The following is a 19,465-nucleotide window of genomic DNA, read 5'->3' on the forward strand; positions in this document are numbered from 1 at the left end:
TAAGGTTTATTTGCAATGCTTTTAAATCCCGAACTGGGATCTTCATCAGGCATTCATCATGCCTGATGAAGATCCCAGTTCGAGATTGAAACGCATTGCAAATAAACCTTACAAATACACTGTAGGGAGAATGTAATTTACAAATCTGTTTAACTTTCTGGAACCAGTTGATACATAAAAAAAAAAGTGTTTTTTTTCCTGGAATACCCCTTTTAGCTTGCGGCCTAAGTCCCTAAAATCATTTTTAAGGACACTCCACCTACCTCTTACTTTATCATTGGTGCCAAGCATGACTGCTGGGTCCTCTCCAGCCCCACCCAGCAACCTGTCAACCCGATCCGCCATGTGCCGAACTCGAGCGCCAGGAAGACAACAAACTGTTCGAAGATCCTGGACTTTGTGACAGATCACCCTGTCTGTCCCCCTAATAATTGAGTCCCCCACTACCAGTACCTGTCTGGCCTGCCCTGCACGCCTCCCTCCTTACTTGAGCAGACCCCCCCTGGCAGTCAGAGGCAGAGTCCTGCTGCAGTACTGCTAGCTCTGAAATGGCATCCCCCTCATCTGCCAACAGGGCAAACTTGTTGGGGTGTGCCAGATAAAGACTAGCCACCCTGACACTTTTCCCTCTACCCCGTTTTCTAACTGTAACCCAGCTAGCTGTCTGACTGTCCTGCACCTTGGTCCCACTATCCTCACCCACCTCTACCCCACAGAGTACTTGCTCAGTGAGAAGGAGACTCCTCTCCAAGTTGTCAATGCGTCTGTGTTGCCAGTTGCTCCTCTAGATCCAGAATCTGGGCTTCCAAATGAACAACTCGCACAACAATATGCACTCTCAAACTGCTGTTCAAGGATTGCATACATTGTACAAGATGCACACTGGACTGCCTTTTCCAACATGGATGCCATACTAGATTTGGGGATTGCAAAATTTAACAGTAAAAATCAAATATTTCAATTAAACTCCCTGAATTTAAAGTCCTTTAATTTTAAGTCCCTCTCACTTTTATACTTACTCACTTGTATACTTCACACTCTTGTATACAGACACACAATTACTAGCTCAGACAATCGCTTAGTATTTCTCATGATGGATTAATTGGTGCTCTGTTAGGGTACAAAGCTTAGGATATTCTTGTATAACCTAACCCTGCATTGTACTTCACCACAACTTTATTCCTTACCTGTTTAGTGAGGTCCTTGGTTGTCATGCTGCTTTTTGTTCAGTAATGCTCTCTAACAAACTCGTCACAGAGCAGGTGTATTTATACTGAGGTTAAAGCGTACCTGTCAGATCCCACAAAAAAAAAAAAAAACTTGTTAGTACCTCATCCTGATAATTTATTTCTCTATCACCCATATTTCACAAAAAAAATGCATATTACAGCTGTTCAATGTCTTTTTCATCTTGTCAGAGGGCGTGTCCTTCTCTTGTCTGCACTGTGATTAGTCCTCTCCCTCCCTCACTCTGCCTACAGCTTTTGCAAAACTACAACTCCCAGCATGCTCAGACATAATTTGACTGTCCAGGCATGCTTGGAGTTGTAGTTTTACAGTAGCTGGAGGCAAATGTTTGGTAAAACTGTGTTAGAGCAGTGTTGCTGCAAGCTGTGTTCCTCCTGAAGCCTTGTCATGACCTTTTGGACATGCTCATGCTGCTGTGGGACTCATCAGTGTTCCAGGGGGAATGAAGACCCCTAGTGGTTGGATTTTCAAAGGCAGTTTTCTTTAAAAATGTGAAAAATTTTTAACCTGTTCTGGACGCAGGGCATATGCATACGCCCAGCATCCCGAGTCCTTAAGGACGTAGGGCGTATGGATACACCCGTGGGAATTCCCGTCCCCGCCACTAGCTGATTGGGGACCTGACCGGGATGCCTGCTGAAATAATTAAATTCAGACATGCAATTTTCTGCTATTCCGGGCTGATCGGGTCTCTGGTGACCCGATCGCCTGGAAAATAAGGATGATTGGAGCTGTCAGTGACAGCCCCAATCATCCTAAGGGATAGGAGCGAGGTTGCAGTGCTGCAGTCTGCTCCTATCCCCTGCCATTAGTCAGCAATGTGTGCTGACCTATGGCAGTTGAAGACAGGGGGTTGCCATGGAAACCCCCCGCTCTGCCCACCCCTGGATGTCGGGCAGAACGGGGGGGATAAGATGGCGGCTGGTACCTGCAAAGATGATGCCGTGGGGACCGCCGATCGTCAGTGACCTCAGTGGAGATCAGCGACGCAGGTAGGGAGGCGACGGCGTGGAGCATCAAGGAAGGTGGCAGTAAAGCGATCTTTACTGCTGTATTCCTAGTGGTTGCCAAACTGTAACATCTGGAGGGTCACAGTTTGGAGACCACTATTACCCTCCAGATGTTGCAAAACTACATCTCTTAGCCTGTCTGGACTGCCCAGTCATGCAGGGAGTTGTAGTTTTTTAACATCTGTCCCTTCAGATTTTGCAATTTTCATGCAAATTTTGAAAATTGCTGCTATACTTTGAAGCCCTCTAATTTTTTCATAAAGTAACAATATGTCAATTTTATGATGCCAACATAAAGTAGGCATATTGTATTTGTGAATCAATAAAAAATGTATTTGGAATATCCATTTTCCTTACAAGCAGAGAGTTTCAAAGTTAGAAAAAATGCTAAATTCTCAAAATTTTCATGAAATTTGGGGATTTTTCACCTAGAAATGATGCAAGTAACAACGAAAATTTACCACTAAAATAAAGTACAATATGTCAAGAAAAAACAATATCAGAATAATCGGTAAAAGCATCTTAGAGTTATTAATGCTTAAAGTGACAGTGGTCAGAATTGCAAAAAACGGCTCCGTCCTTAAGGTGAAAATCACCTGCGTCCTTAAAGGGGTACTCCGGTGAAAACCTTTTTTCTTTTAAATCAACTGGTGGCAGAAAGTTAAACATATTTGTAAATTACTTCTATTAAAAAAATCTTAATCCTTCCAATACTTATTAGCTGCTGAATGCTACAGAGGAAATTCCTTTCTTTTTGGAACACTGATGACATCACGAGCACAGTGCTCTCTGCTGACATCTCTGTCCATTTTAGCAACCGTGCATAGCAGATGTATGCTAAGAGCAGCATGGTGGCTCAGTGGTTAACACTGCTGCCTTGCAGTGCTGGGGACTTGGGTGCAAATCCCAATAAGGACAACAATAAATAAAGCATTATTATTATAAGAACGTCAGCAGAGAGAACTGTGCTCGTGGTGTCATCAGAGAGCATTCCAAAAAGAAAAGAATTTCCTCTGTAGTATTCAGCAGCTAATAAGTACAGGAAGGATTAAGATTTTTTAATGGAAGTAATTTACAAATATGTTTAACTTTCTGCCACCAGTTGATTTAAAAGAAAAAAGGTTTTCACCGGAGTACCCCTTTAAGGGGTTAACCTCTTCAGGACATAGGGCGTATGGATACGCCCTGCATCCCGAGTCCTTAAGGACCGAGGGCGTATCCATACGCCCGTGGGAATTCCGGCCCCCACCGCTAGCCGGTTGGGGACCGGAGCCGGATGCCTGCTGAAATCGTTCAGCAGGCATCCCGGCATATATCCCAGGGGGGGTCATTATGCCCCCCCATGTCGGCGATCGCCGCAGATCGCTGGACAATTCAGTCCAGCGATCTGCGGCGATTCCGGGTCAATCGGGTCTCCAGTGACCCGGTGACTCGGAATTACTGGCTGTTCGGGGCCGTCTCTGACGGCCCCGAACAGCCAGAGCCTGCAGGGGTGAGGTGGCACTGGTGCCACCTCACGATCGCCCTGATTCGTCGGCCGGTTTACCGGCCGACCAATCAGGGCGCCTGCTGCGGGTGTCACTCCCACACCCGCTCCGCCCCTCTTCCGGAGGACGTGAGCGGGTGCGGGACGTGCACCCCGGGTGCTGGGGACCCCGATCCCTGGCGTCAATGTTGGGATCGGGGCCCCAGGAGCAGCGGCGGCGGCGGGACTGACCTGTTCCCTGAGCAGCAGCAGGAGGTAAGTGACAGCCTCCTGCTGTTGCTTAGCAACAGCTCCCAGTATGCAAAAAGGGCATGCTGGGAGCTGTAGTTATGCAACAGCAGGAGGCAGACCACCACAACTCCCAGCATTCCCTTATGGGCATGCTGGGACTTATGGTTTTGCAACAGCTGGAGGCACATTTTTTCTATGGAAAAGTGTACCTTCAGCTGTTGTATAACTACAACTCCCAGCTTGCACAAACAGCTAAAGTGCATGCTGGGAGTTGTAGTGGTGCATCTGCTGGTTGCATAACTACAACTCCCAGCATGCCCGTTGGCTGTCGGTGACTGCTGAGAGTTGTAGTTTTGCAACAGCTGAAGGCACACTGGTTGTGAAACTCCTTTTTTTTTTTTTTACCTAACTCAGTGTTTCACGACCGGTGTGCCTCCAGCTGTTGCAAACTACAACTCTCAGCAGTCACCGTACACCATGCACCGTACATGCTGGGAGTTGTAGTTTTGCAACAGCTGGAGGCACACTGGTTGTGAAACACTGAGTTAGGTCACAAACTGTTGTTGCAAAACTACAACTCTCAGCAGTCACCGACAGCCAACGGGCATGCTGGGAGTTGTAGTTATGCAACAGCTGGATGTCCCCCCCCCCCCCAATGTGAACGTACAGGGTACACTCACATGGGCGGAGGATTACAGTAAGTATCTGGTTGCAAGTTTGAGCTGCCGCAAACTTTCTGCTGCAGCTCAAACTGCCAGCGAGAAACTACTGTGAACCCCCACCCTAAAAACACTACACTACACTACCACAAAAAATAAAATAAAAAGTAAAAAACACTACGTATACACATACCCCTATACAACCCCCCTCCCCTCCCCAATAAAAATGAAAAACGTCTGGTACGCCACTGTTTCCAAAACGGAGCCTCCAGCTGTTGCAAAACAACTCCCAGTATTGTCGGACAGCCGTTGACTGTCCAGGCATGCTGGGAGTTTTACAACAGCTGGAGGCACCCTGTTTGGGAATCACTGGCGTAGAATTCCCCTATGTCCACCCCTATGCAAGTCCCTAATTTAGGCCTCAAATGCGCATGGCGCTCTCACTTTGGAGCCCTGTCGTATTTCAAGGCAACAGTTTAGGGTCCCATATGGGGTATCGCCGTACTCGGGAGAAATTGTGTTACAAATTTTGGGGGGTATTTTCTGCTTTTACCCTTTTTAAAAATTTAAAATTTTTGGGAAAACAAGCATTTTAGGTAAAAAAAAGTTTTTTTTTTTTTACATATGCAAAAGTCGTGAAACACCTGTGGGGTATAAAGGTTCACTTAACCCCTTGTTACGTTCCCCGAGGGGTCTAGTTTCCAAAATGATATGCCATGTGGTTTTTTTTTTTGCTGTCCTGGCACCATAGGGGCTTCCTAAATGCGGCATGCCCCCAGAGAAAAATTTGCTTTCAAAAAGCCAAATGTGACTCCTTCTCTTCCGAGACCTTTAGTGCGCCAGCAGAGCACTTTTCACCCCCATATGGGGTGTTTTCTGAATCAGGAGAAATTGGGCTTCAAATTTTTTGGGGTATTTTCTGCTATTACCCTTTTTAAAAATAAAAAAATTTGGGGAATACAAGCATTTTAGGTAAAATTTTTATTTTTTTTTTACATTTGCAAAAGTCGTGAAACACCTGTGGGGTATTAAGGTTCACTTTATCCCATGTTACATTCCCCGAGGGGTCTAGTTTCCAAAATGGTATGCCATGTGTTTTTTTTTTTGCTGTTCTGGCACCATAAGGGCTTCCTAAATGCAACATGCCCCCCAAAAACCATTTCAGAAAAACGTACTCTCCAAAATCCCCTTGTCGCTCCTTCGCTTCTGAGCCCTCTACTGTGCCCGCCGAACACTTTACATAGACATGAGGTATGTGCTTACTCGAGAGAAATTGGGCTACAAATACAAGTAAAAATTTTGTCCTTTTACCCATTGTAAAAATTCAAAAATTGGGTCTACAAGAACATGAGTGTAAAAAATGAAGATTGTGAATTTTCTCCTTCACTTTGCTGCTATTCGTGTGAAACACCTAAAGGGTTAAAACACTTACTGAATGTTATTTTGAATACTTTGGGGGGTGTAGTTTTTATAATGGGGTCATTTATGGGGTATTTCTAATATGAAGACCCTTCAAATCCACTTCAAACCTGAACTGGTCCCTGAAAAATACTGAGTTAGAAATTTTTTGTGAAAAATCGGAAAATTGCTGCTGACCGTTGAAGCCCTCTGGTGTCTTCCAAAAGTAAAAACACGTCAATTTTATGATGCAAACATAAAGTAGACATATTGTATATGTGAACCAAAAAAAAAATGTATTCGTAATATACATTTTCCTTACAAGCAGAGAGCTTCAAAGTTAGAAAAATGCAAAATTTTCAAATTTTTCATCAAATTTACGGATTTTTCACTAAGAAAGGATGCAAGTATCGACAAAAATTTACCACTATGTTAAAGTAGAATATGTCACGAAAAAACAATCTCGGAATCAGAATAACTAAAAGCATCCAGAGTTATTAATGTTTTTAAGTGACAGTGGTCAGATGTGCAAAAAACGCTCCGGTCCTTAAGGCCAAAATGGGCTCCGTCCTGAAGGGGTTAAATAAGTATATTAGAAAAACTGTTGTTTTGCTAAGATGTACAACATATAAAAAGTTTTTATATCTGACAGTGCACATTTAAATTGCAGACAGGTGGACCTTATGTACTAATTATGTAACTTATGAAGGCAATTGGTTCCTCTGGATCTTTGTTAGGGGTTTAACAGTTAAGGGGGTGAATACATATGCACTAAACACTTTTCAGATTTGTATCTATAAATATTTGTGAAATCCATGTAATATTTTCCTCCACTTTGAGTTGATGGACTGTTTCATGTTGGGCCATTACATAAAATTGCAATGAAATAACTTTGAATCTGTGGTTATATCATGAGAAAATATAAAAAAGTCCAAGGAGGGTGACTACTTATGCAAGGCACTGTAAGTACATGAAAAAGATTCATCATTATTTGGTTCTTTATCCAAGAATCATTACAATTTATGTTAATTATCAATTAATGCATCGCATCGTTCCATTGTTTTTGATGTCAGGAATAGTTTAGTCTGCATTAATGTTCTCTGTATTCAAAACTTCAGAACCCTGACAGAAACCTTCCTGAACTCTTTATAGGTCAATGTGATCTTGCAGGATTTTAAAACAGATCTGCCATACCTGTCATGGCTGTGTTAAAAATGGAATCCGAATGGGTTGTTCAGCGGAAGAAACAAACTCTGTATGGTATCAAAAAGCATAAGAAAGCAACTTACTAATATAACGTTATTAGCCATAGTGCACAGATCTTTCATTTTTAGCTGAGCTGTCTGGCTAGTAGTTTTGATGTCCTGTCACACTCACTGAAAGCAGTTTGCACCCCTCACCCCTCCCGTTTGCTCAAGATCATTTATGTGAAGAGGGGAGCTCATATTTTTTTGCTTACAGTAAAATCTCCCTACCTTGTACACAAGGCCTTCGTCAGGATGGTACAGACAATACCCCTGTAAGGGGCTCGGGCTCTCAAGGGGCCTGCTTCTGTACGTCTGCCGTCCACTGCATTCTCCTCCCCCCCCCCCCCCCCTCTCACACTCCCCCGTCTGATCCCTCTGTGCCACTTTATTTCCCCTGTGCCAAATAATCCCTTCCCCTTTTATTACCCCCCCCCCCCCCCCCGTGCCACATAATTTCTCCTTAATCCCCCCCTGTGTCATTTCATCCCCTTTTTATTACCCTCTGTGCAAATTAATCACCCCCTGTGCCATTTCTTCCCCCTTTATTTATTTCCCCCTTTTATCCCACCTATGCCATTTCATCTCCCCCTGTGCCATTTCATTTTCCCTTAAACCCCCTGTGCCTCATTATCCCCCCCCCCCCCCCCCCGTGCCCTGTTCCAAATCTACCCCCCTCTCCCCCTCACACTTACAAGGCAGAGAGCAGAGCTGATATGAAGAGTTCTCTGCAATATGGCTATTAACATTATATTGGTAAGTTGTTTTAATATACTTTTGGACACCATACACAGGTTGTTTCTTTTGCTGGACAACCCCTTTAAAGTTATTTGTTAAATGAGATGTTATCCTAGCTGCTAATGCCTTATGCTTTCTTCTAGATGAGTTATCGTCCTGGGATGTCATCAGTTGGGTAGACATTAGCCTGGAGGGCAGCAGTGCAAGCTTTATTTATCTTTCGATGGAGGGTACTGAAACCCAGGGCATGTTTGCATAAATACCACTTGGTCTTGGTGTTGGTGTGGGTTTAAAATTGGTTTTGGGTATAAGGCAAATCACATTTATTTAAAAAAAAAAATTTGTACAATAAGTGATGAATTTCACTCTCACAGTAAGCACCAATGTAAATAATATTATGCACGAATGCTGCACACCTAAGTGTAAAAAGTGAATAAGTCACTGTATGTCCATGATCTGAAATTTGGGAAAGTATTGTCTTCTGCACATACTGGTTTCTTGCATGGAAGTCTAATTGTAACCCTTTCCATATATGTTGCTGTGTTTTGTGTAACACTTTTATTTATATATAATATACACACACTAGCTGAGTACCCGGCATGCCCGGATTTTCCTTCCTAATCCTTGTTGGGGAGGAAAATAAAGGAGGAAGCTTTTTGACTTTATATCCCGTCCTCATATATTGTTGTCATATCCCGACCTCCTATCCCGACCCGTAATATGTGTACCAGGTATTGAAAGATCTCCAGCCGTACGGAAGTTATGTGGGAACATACATTTCCCATTGATTTGCAAGGGACTTTAAACAATAACCCCGACCCTCACAAATTGGGATAGTTAAGGGTTAAATTAACTATCCTATCTTTTAAGTGGACATATAAGTAACGTGACCAAGTATTATGGAAATATCTCCAGCCGTTTGGAAGTTATGCAGTAACATATATTTCCCATTGACTTGTATGGGACTTTAAACATAAACCCCACCCCTGGCAAATGGGGGTGAGTAAGGGTTAAATCACCTATCCTATGTTTGTTGTTGACATAAGTAACATGTGTGCCAAGTTTCATGTTTATATCTTTAGCCGTTTGGACGTGATGCTGGAACATACACACATTGAGATATATATATATATATATATAGCCTTGAGAAAGGCTCTATTGAGGAGCCGAAACGTTGCGCTTTTCTACAGATGTGTGAATAAATACACCCGCACAGGGTTACACGTACTTGGAGTGCCGCTCTCTTTGTTTTTTGGTATATATATATATATATATATATATATATATATATATATATATATATAAAATATATTATGAAGAATGGTATGAGACTGCACCGGGGACTGACCTCCGTGCATGTGAATACCCAAGCAGCCAGCCCAGGATAATACAAGCAAAGTCCACAAATCACAGCATCGGCAGCCCCAATTAGATACAACATTTCAGCAGTAGTAGCCTTTATCAAGCATAACATGATTATACAAAGTGCAATATATATATATATATATATATATATATATATATATATATATATATATATATATACAACAAATACATTTCATTGGTTACAGCTCATGTGTTATAGATGTGTAATTATCTAACACCACACCTTCTTTTAAATCCCATTGGGGTTGTGTCTTGTCAATCATAGTGACGACCGGTTGCCATAGTAAACCCGTCATATACAACTCAATCAATATACATAAATAGTAATCCGTGCCATAAAACCTGTATTCACTCATATTAGAGAGGTACCTTCACTCTCAGCCACATATCCCTCATGATCGCTTCTTCTGCCCGCCGATCGCAACCATCACTGCCTGGATCCATACACATGTCTGTTTGTAAACAAAGCCTTTGCGCATGTGTCGGAAGACATCCCGACATATTAGTGTGTCATTTCCGCTTCTGGCAGCTCACAACAATGCGAGCCGATAAGGTGCGTAACTGCCCTTACCCGTACTCCCCAACATCGTTTTTCTGCGCTGACGGGTCCGGCGATCGCGTCATCACTCTGGACGTATCGCGATCAAGCCGGCCGGCTGCGCAAGCACAGTAAGTCTCAGGGTTTATAACCCAGCGAATTCATAACCCGTTAGTTGGCGGAAAGTATTGTAATCAAAACATTATACAGCATATACTTTATTAATATTTGACATATAATATAACCTGAAAGAAGAAAGCATTAACAGGGTTCACAAAATGTTAAGCTTTATTGAGGAACGATAAAATCTACTTAAAAATACAACAATTCCTGAGAACAGGAATAGAAAGAGATTAACTATCAGTAAAGACTCATACAATAGCAAAGTAAAAAAAATTTACATAATAAGTGCAAGTGCACATACTAGTTACATATGTAGTAGAAAAACAATATAGTAATACATATAAATACCCAGTGGTTTGCAGAGGTAGTGAGCCCTTACAGCCCGACGTTTCGCCAGAGGGACTGGCTTCTTCCGGTGCGCCCCTCTTTTCTTTTCTTTTTTCTCAATATTTTCCACAATCTAATTTTATCTACCTTTTCTATTCTTCATCCTGCCCAGGAATGTTTTGCACGATTCGTTGGTATTTATTTTAATCTGTAAAAAATACTTTTGTATCAAACAAAATTTTTTTTTTTTATTTGTTTTAGATATATTGGGGACACATATGTCACATCACTCATCTATGTAAAGGATCTTCTCCACAGCCAGGATCGCAACTGAGAACGCCACTATTGCAACCATCCTGCTATAGAAAAATATTATAATTTTAAAACTTGTCCGGATATATGTCAAATATTAATAAAGTATATGCTGTATAATGTTTTGATTACAATACTTTCCGCCAACTAATGGGTTATGAATTTGCTGGGTTATAAACTCTGAGACTTACTGCGCATGCGCAGTCGGCCGGCTTGATTGCGATACGTCCAGAGTGATGACGCGACTGCAGGAGTTTTTATTGAAAATGTCCTCAATTTTGTAATGAGGTTTAAGGATAAACAGCTTGTATAGGGGGAAAAAACATGGGTTCAACACGTTTTACCTGTACGAGCCACATGGGCAAAACTACTTTGCTGCATTGTTCTTGCCCGCATAGTAAGAGGCAACTGTGTGTATGGGCGTTCTAATGGGGGCAGTTAAAGGGGACTAGTCACATTGAAAATGCAGTCTAATCTGCAGGTATCATGTTATAGAGCAGGAGAAGATTAACTGACTGATATGTTGTTTTGTAGGAAGATTCAGTATAACTTTATTGATCTTAATCTCTACTCAATTTAGGTTTAAGGTGTTAAGTTCAAAGCTTTTCTAAATGACCCTGTTATGCAGACATGTCAAATATTTTGAAAGGTCTCCGTTATAGTCTATGGTGTCCATCTCCTGGAGCAAGCCCCAAGCTGGGGAGTGAAGCGCACTACTGCACGCCTCACCGGGCTATATCTAAAGATCAGCAGGGTCTTGGCACGGAGACCTTGACCAATCAAAACTTTTGAGTTGTCTAGGTGACATGTCAGAGTTACTGACATTTATAAAAAAAAAGTTTTACGTTTTAAGAGTCCAGTGGACAGGATTAGTGGATGTTTCTATATTAATGTTTGTACTCTGAGGTCTATCAATCACTGATGAGAACCACCTACTGAACCTCTGGACCTCTTCAGTGAAATCAGACTATAGATTGGTGTACTGTACGCATGCAGTAACAACAATATGCAATAATGGTAAAAAAAAACAAAAACAAAGCTGTGTGGTGTGCATGTTATAATTATTGTGTTCTTATTGGTGAAAGGATTATGTCATATAGTTTATCATATCATGTTTGGTTACAGATGTTAACCAGCCTGTTCTCTTGACAGTAAATGAAAAGACTAAGGATGAGGAGAAAAAACAGATACCAGAAGCACCAGAGCCAAGCCACAATGTCGCCAATGTTGGGGCACCAATTCAACCGCTTGCCAAAGAAAATCAAAAGCTTGAAACGCCACACAATCCATCAAAATCAGAGTCCACACCTGATAGTTCCAAGTCTTGTCCTACTCCAGAAGTAAGACAGGAGTTTGCCACTTTTGGTTAGAATTCAGTATATTACTATAGAGACTTGATATTATAGAAACCTTTACCTTTTGATATATTTACAACATACTTTATACATGTTTCATTGAAGAGTTTTTGTGTTGTCTACCTTTTCTTCAAGGTAAAAAAATTTTCCTAATATTTTTTAGGTGGATACTGCCAGTGAAATGGAAGAGCTTGAAGCAGACAGCATTTCATTAAATCCTGAACCAGAAACCCGCTCCAGTGCTAAACTGCAAGTTTTTCTTGCAAGATACAGGTGATATTATCTTAAAGAGGCACTATCATTATTACATTTTGTTCATATTTTGTAGTACTACTGCTAAAATGACTTTTTTAAATATACATTTATTTAAAAAAAAAATAATTTTACTAAAAAATCTAAAATGAAAATAGCCACCACTAGGGGTCATCTGTCTTTATGCAGACAGACAACTCTGTATTTTGCAGCATACTGCATACCGGCCGTAAAGTGTGTTGGTATCCAGTATAGGAAACCACCATTGCACCACTACAGCCTTCAGCTGTTCCTAAACTACAACTACCGTGATGGGAGTTGTAGTTTTGCAACAGCACCCCCTGCTGCACCCCCCGTACAATCTTTGTAAAACTCTGTTTTAGAGCTGTGTATTCTCCAGCTGTGTGCCTCCAGCTCTTGCAAAACTTCAGACAAAGGATGTGTGGGCATGCTGGGAGTTGTTGTTTTGCAACAACTAAAGGCAACAGTGCTTTACAAACACTGCAGCTCCAGCTGTTGCAAAACTACAACTCCCAGCCAAAGCGTTCTGACTCCTGAATAACAGAAGCTGATCAGACATTCAGGCGTCTGTGAAAGCTGAATGACACACATAGGGACAGCTATTTTGATTAGCATCCAGCTTTACTAGGAACAGATAGAAAATGTGTGCATAAAAACTACTGTGCAGTGATTTGCAGACTACCAGGCTGCTCTCAGACTCAGAGCAGATGAGTCATCACAGTGAGGGAGAGAAGTGGACACGCCCCCTCCAGAAGGCAAGAGGACAAAGCAAGTGAGCAACATATAATTGCTATTTGTTAGGGATATATAGGTCCTAGACACATAACACTTAATGTACATGATCAGTATTAGGTACTGAGTTACATATCACTTTTATTTTATTTTTATTTTTTGCACGATGACAGGTACGCTTTAAGTTTAGGGTTAGTTAACGTTATTTAGTCATCAAAAAGGCATCTGAAAAGCAATGTTACATATACTCTGGTCTTGCCCTCCTCCAAAGTGTTTGTACAGCAAGGCTGGGTTCACACCACAGAATCTCCTGACGGAATTCCAGCCGGTGATCTTCAGGTTGGCATTAGGATTGCTGTCCCCATAGACTGCAATGCATTTTTGAGTGACTCCACTGAAAGGCCGCCTACTAAGGAAATGCTGCGGATTTGCTGCTGCAGACTTGTGGATAATATCCTAATATTCTAAGTAAAGTAATTGGGCGGATGCTTTACGAATATTGTTTAAAACCTAACTAGTACAAAGATAGGCTGTCAAAGTTTGTGCATGTAATTACAATTACATGCACAAACACAACAATGGTGCGTGGTCTGTAATTACTTTAACGCCAAATGGAAATGCTCCAAAAAATTATTTTACACTAATTCTATCTTGGCTTATAATGCACGACAGAAAAGTGTAGTCTGCTTTGTAAATGTGGCTTAAATATAGATGTTCCTTAGCCACACCCATTTTTTTGAGTTAAAGGAAAAGTATTTAGTGCGGTGCATTTTACTATTCATTTTGGCACACAGCATTATAAATGTTTTCAGCATTCTGTCATGGTAAATCTGGTATTAAAATTCTCCAGTTGTGGATTTTGATGCAAAATGTTCAGTTTTATTGTGAATTTCAACTTTTTCCATTGAAGTCAGGGGAAAATCCTCAGTAAATTTGCAGCGTGTGGTTGAGATTTTAGAAACCTGCATGTGTGTGTTTGTTTTTTTTTTTTTGCAATGCATGTGGTTGAGATTAAAAATTCTGCACTTTGCTGCTATAGTTAAATCCACAGAAAATGTGCACATCTTAAAAATGGATCCTTAAAAATGAATAGGCCATTTTCATGAGCTGTATGTGGTAGAAGTAAGGGAGCATCCACATCTAGGATTTGTGGATCCGGCAGCTGGATACGGCGGGAGAATTTTAAAACCGCCTCTTGCTGTATTGCTGCCAGATTCACACCATACCACATTGATTTCAATAAGCTCAGAGTTGGGAAATGTCTCCTATTGGCTGATTTTCCTCATTGTTTTTGAATTGGACTGAAAAGCGCAGCAGATCACTGGTTACAAAAAATGAATATGGCCGGAAAATTAGGAAACTGGGAGACAATAGCTGACTCCTGTGGTTCATTAAAATCAATGGGGTACAACATGGATCCGGCAGCAACACAGCAGGAAGCAGTTTTCAAATTCTCCCGCCATATCAGGCTGCTGGATGGACAAATCCTAGATGTTAATGCACCCTAATTTGGGAACTCATAAACGCATTACATGTGATTTGTATTAGAAAGAAATGATATTGTTTTACACTTTATAGCTACAATCCTTTTGATGGTCCCAATGAGAATCCTGAAGCAGAACTCCCCCTCACAGCTGGGGAATACATTTACATCTATGGGGAAATGGATGATGATGGATTTTTTGAAGGTGGGTAACCTTTATTATATCACTAGCTGAATATGAACTTACTTGGTCCATAGTATGACTGTACTATAAATACTGTCAAATGTAGGTGGAGTTTTCTTTTAATTATTATTTCTACACCCCCTTCTGTATGTCCTTTCATAGGGCATATTAAGCTAATAAAAGGGTTCTCTCATCAGAAACCTCCCCTACTTAGCTACAGATGGAAACAGCAAGTAGGGTTTCTCTTGGATATAGAAAACATATTACAATGAGTGGCTAACAATTTATTTTAATTTACATAGTTTAATTTTCCATTTTCCCTGCAGCAGCACCACCACCACCACATGAGAAATTCTCGCTTATCGCTTAGTTAGAATTACTCAGCAGTTCATGGCAGTAATAATCCTGCAAAAGGTTGGTCCTTAGAGACCTACAGTCTCTTATGTGGTTGTGCGAACCAAACAACCCCTTTTAAATTTGTTAATGTGAATTGAAGCACAGTTTAAAGGGGTACTCCAGTGGAAACCTTTTTTTTTTTTTTTTTTTAAATCAACTGGTGCCAGAAAGTTAAACAGATTTGTAAATCACTTCTATTAAAAAAATCTTAATCCTTCCAGTACTTTTTAGGGGCTGTATACTAAAGAGAAATCCAAAAAAGAAATGCATTTCCTCTGATGTCATGACCACAGTGCTCTCTGCTGACCTCTGCTGTCCATTTTAGGAACTGTCCAGAGCAGCATATATTTTCTATGGGGATTTTTTTCCTGCTCTGGACAGTTCCTAAAATGGACAGCAGAGAGCACTGTGGTCATGACATCAGAGGAAATGCTTTTCTTGGATTTCTTTTTAGTATAAAGCCCCTAAAAAGTACTGGAAGGATTAAGATTTTTTAATAGAAGTGATTTACAAATCTGTTTTAACTTTCTGGCACCAGTTGATTTAAAAAAAATAAAAAAAATAAGTTTTCCACGGGAGTACCCTTTTAAAGCCTCAGCAAGGTGCTATTGTTTGCTCTAAATTAATGAAAATATGAAGGGACTATAGTCTTTCTTTTAATATTTTAAACTTTATTTTCTAACAGGAGAGTTGATGGATGGAAGGCGTGGACTTGTTCCTTCAAACTTTGTGGAACGTGTCTCTGATGATGACATGATAGCCTTTCACCCAGCTGAAACAAATGAGCTGTCACGGAGTTCTGGGCAGGACATTAGCTTTTTGAGTGGAAGCAGCATAGAGAGAAGTGAAGAGGACGACGATGGAAGCAGCCTCAGTCCATTGCCCATGCAAGGAAATAGTGAGGGAGCTAGAGATGTCTCAGCCGTGCCTTACCCTCGAAAGCTTACCCTTATTAAACAGCTTGCTCGTAGTATAGTGGTTGGATGGGACCCTCCTCTTGTAGCTGCAGGCAGTGGAAATATCTTAAGTTATAATATCTATGTAGATAATGAACTTCGGCAAAATGTTCGCTGTGGAGGACAAACTAAAGCCTTGATTGAGAAACTTGAGCTGAAAACCCGTACTTATCGGATTTCTGTACAAAGCATGACAGACAGTGGTTGTTCAGATCGAATGCGTTGCACTTTGTTAGTTGGCCATGGTTACACACTTGCTCCAACGCAACTACGCGTTCGCAGCCTATCAGCTACGTCTGCTGAAATAACATGGCAGCCATGTAACAGCAACTATTCACATGCCTTGTATCTTAATGAGGAAAGCTGTGGTTTGGCTAAGGCAGGGACTTATTGGTACACATTTAGCAACTTGAGACCCAGCACCATGTATAATGTAAAAGTGGAAGCCCGACCCCAGAGGATTCCATTGGAGTTGCCTCTTGAAAGGAGAGAGCCAAAGACTACAGTAATGCAACTGACCACTCCTGCTGCAGGTAACAGATTGGTATTTTCAATCACTTTTTTTATGCTATCAGTTCTTTACAACATTGAATCTGGATATGCTAAACCAAAGAATCAATCCTTCTGCTTACTATTCAGTTTTACCCACTGAGTGATGGCATATCATAGTTAAATTACATCACTATATCAGATGGGAATATCCCCTTTTTGATGTTTATCAGCTTAAGTTTTATGTTTGAATTATAATTTTTTTAACTTCTTTATTATTAGTTTAACTTCTTTACAGTATTATGGGTTTAATATGTAACCACATTTCTTACAGGTCCTCCAGATGCTCCCCTTGATGTACAGGTTGAATTAGGTCCAAAACCTGGTGTTCTGCTAATCACATGGTTACCAGTGACAATAGATGCAGCAGGGACATCTAATGGAGTCAGAGTAACGGGCTATGCAGTGTATGCTGACGGACAAAAGGTAGCCTCGCTTGTTTGGGTCAGGCATGTGTATGCTCCATTTTAAGTTCTATACTACTCAGTTAATGGGGGTTTCCAGAATTAGAAAAAACAGCTGATTATCTCCAAAAACAGCACCACTCTTGTCCTCAGGTTCTGTGTGTTATTGCAGCTCAGTGCCAGTGTTAATTTTGTTGGCAAGTTTTATTTTAGTTTGTCAGGTTTGTATTCTACCACAATACTGCTAAATAAAATCCACTGTTCGAAGACTAATATGCCCCCTCCTCCATACAGTGACACTTAAACACTTCTCCCTGTCACTGTAAGGCTCCCTCCTCACTTCAGCTGTTTTTTTTTTTGTTGTTTTTTTTTTTTTGTTGTTTTTTTTTTTAATTAAAGGGGTACTCATATGGAAACATTTATTTTATTTTTAAATCAACTGGTGCCAGAAAATTAAACAGATTTGTAAATTAGTACTGTTGTACTCATTAGCTGCTGAATACTAGAGGAAATTATTTTCTTTTTGGAACAGAGAGCTCTTTGCTGACATCACAAGCACAGTGCTCTCTGCTGACATCTCTGTCCATTTTAAGAACTGTCCAGAGTAGGTGAAAATCCCCATAGCAAACATATGCTGCTCTGGTCAGTTCCTAAAATGGACAGAGATGTCAGCAGAGAGCACTGTGGTCATGATGTCAGCAGAGAGCTCTGTGTTGCAAAAAGAAAAGAATTTCTGCTGTAGTATTCAGCAGCTAATAACTACTGGAAGGATTAAGATTTTTTAATAAAGTAATTTATAAATCTGTTTAACTTTCTGGCACCAGTTGATTTAAAAAAAAAAAAAAAAAAAAAAAAAGTACCTCTTTAACAAAACTGAAAACATTTGTCACGAAAATGATTGCAACTCTGTCTCTTCATAGACATTAAAAATGCTCCGTTCAGTTGAAGTGAATGGAGCCAAGTTTTAATACTACACACAAACGGAGGACAGGTGTAGTGCCGTTTTTAGAAGAAAATTATTAGCTCTGTTTCTCGTGGAATACAGCCTTAGTAGTGTTTTTTTTTGTTTTTTTAGGTACTTGAAGTTACATCTCCAACAGCTGGGAGTGTGTTAGTGGGTACTTCTCACTTACAACTCCTGCAGGTGTCACGGGAAATATCTGTAAGAACAATGTCCCCAAGTGGAGAATCCATGGACTCTGTGCCAGCTCATATACCCTCTGCCTTTTTAAAAGTCCCTGACAGTCCTTCCTTGTCACATACCTTTTCTATCTCTAGCCTTATATGTGAGCAAGCATCAGGGCAAAACCTATCTTCTCATTGTGAGAAGTCTCCTTCTATGCCTCTTACTACATCATCTCCCTGTTCGCTTCATAATCTGCCAGCCTCAGCTTCCCAAGCAAATTCCCCCATCTATACGAACTGTATTAGGGGTGACTCCATAGACTCTTTGCCAGTTAGAGCCTCGTCGCTTAGTGCTTCCTCTGGTTACTGCCAAGGATCTTCCAGTTCAGAGCCTGCTGAGGTACACCTGTCATGCCAAGGAGCACAGAACCACTTCCCTTCCACCGTTCCTGAAGTTGCCAGAACTGAACACACACTACAGTCTGTAACAGCACTACAAGAACACAGTCAAGTAAGTAGCTGGGTAAACCTATGCACGTGTTTTAAGCAGTTGAAGTAAGTGCCCAAAATCCCTTTTATATATATATATATATATATATATATATATATATATATATATATAATATATTATTATTATTATTTTTTTTTTTAGATATGAAATTCTTTATCTGTATAGTGATTGGAGCTTCAATTTCTTTTACTGCAGCTGCCACTAGAGGGTACAAAGGAGCTTACTGGATATTTATTACTCTGTAATAAAACAGATTGCAGTATGCTGTCTGTAGTAGCAGCTGAAGGCATATAGCTAATTTTGTTTTAAATGCAATCTGTCATCAGGATTCTGCTGCTTTGTCTGAACACACAGACACCCTGATTAGAGGGTTGTCACTTACTTGTCACTATAGGGAAGTTTTCATTAAATCCCAGGTGCACCACGATGCAACCACGATGCAACCACGATGCAAGTCTGGAGTCCTCGTATTCATGAGATGTGCCCTCCTGTTGTTGATTAACACCTTACTACCTATTACTTTACATATGGATAAATCTGTCATACAGTATATACTGAGGACACTGAGAGGGCCCAGTGCTGCAATTGATAAATGGTTGTTTCTATACAGCATATTTACAAATACATGAAACATCACTATAATCAATGTCAATAGGCTGCATAAGCCTGGTGACAGATTTGTCTTCAAAGCAATGTCTGTTCCCAGGATTTGGAGTTCTGTAGCAGAAAAATGAACCAATGATTGCTATGAAGATTTGAGAAATTGAAACAAATGTGCTATAATTATGGTAACATAC

The 19,465-nt window shown here is 40.8% G+C and overlaps 1 protein-coding gene across 5 annotated transcripts in view; it reads left to right on the forward strand.

Moving 5' to 3' along the window:
* Window positions 1–19,465, forward strand: part of TSPOAP1 (TSPO associated protein 1) — a 224,871-nt gene that overhangs the window by 165,216 nt on the left and 40,190 nt on the right. For all 5 annotated transcript variants that reach the window (XM_056558563.1, XM_056558562.1, XM_056558564.1 and 2 more), the window contains 6 exons: window positions 11,853–12,040; window positions 12,219–12,328; window positions 14,639–14,748; window positions 15,809–16,612; window positions 16,903–17,054; window positions 18,108–18,668. In XM_056558563.1, the coding sequence (XP_056414538.1) occupies window positions 11,853–12,040; window positions 12,219–12,328; window positions 14,639–14,748; window positions 15,809–16,612; window positions 16,903–17,054; window positions 18,108–18,668 (1,925 nt within the window). The remainder of the gene's footprint in view (window positions 1–11,852; window positions 12,041–12,218; window positions 12,329–14,638; window positions 14,749–15,808; window positions 16,613–16,902; window positions 17,055–18,107; window positions 18,669–19,465) is intronic.

The sequence above is a fragment of the Hyla sarda genome, chromosome 2 (assembly GCF_029499605.1).
Source record: "Hyla sarda isolate aHylSar1 chromosome 2, aHylSar1.hap1, whole genome shotgun sequence".
In the NCBI taxonomy this organism is placed as follows: domain Eukaryota; kingdom Metazoa; phylum Chordata; class Amphibia; order Anura; family Hylidae; genus Hyla; species Hyla sarda.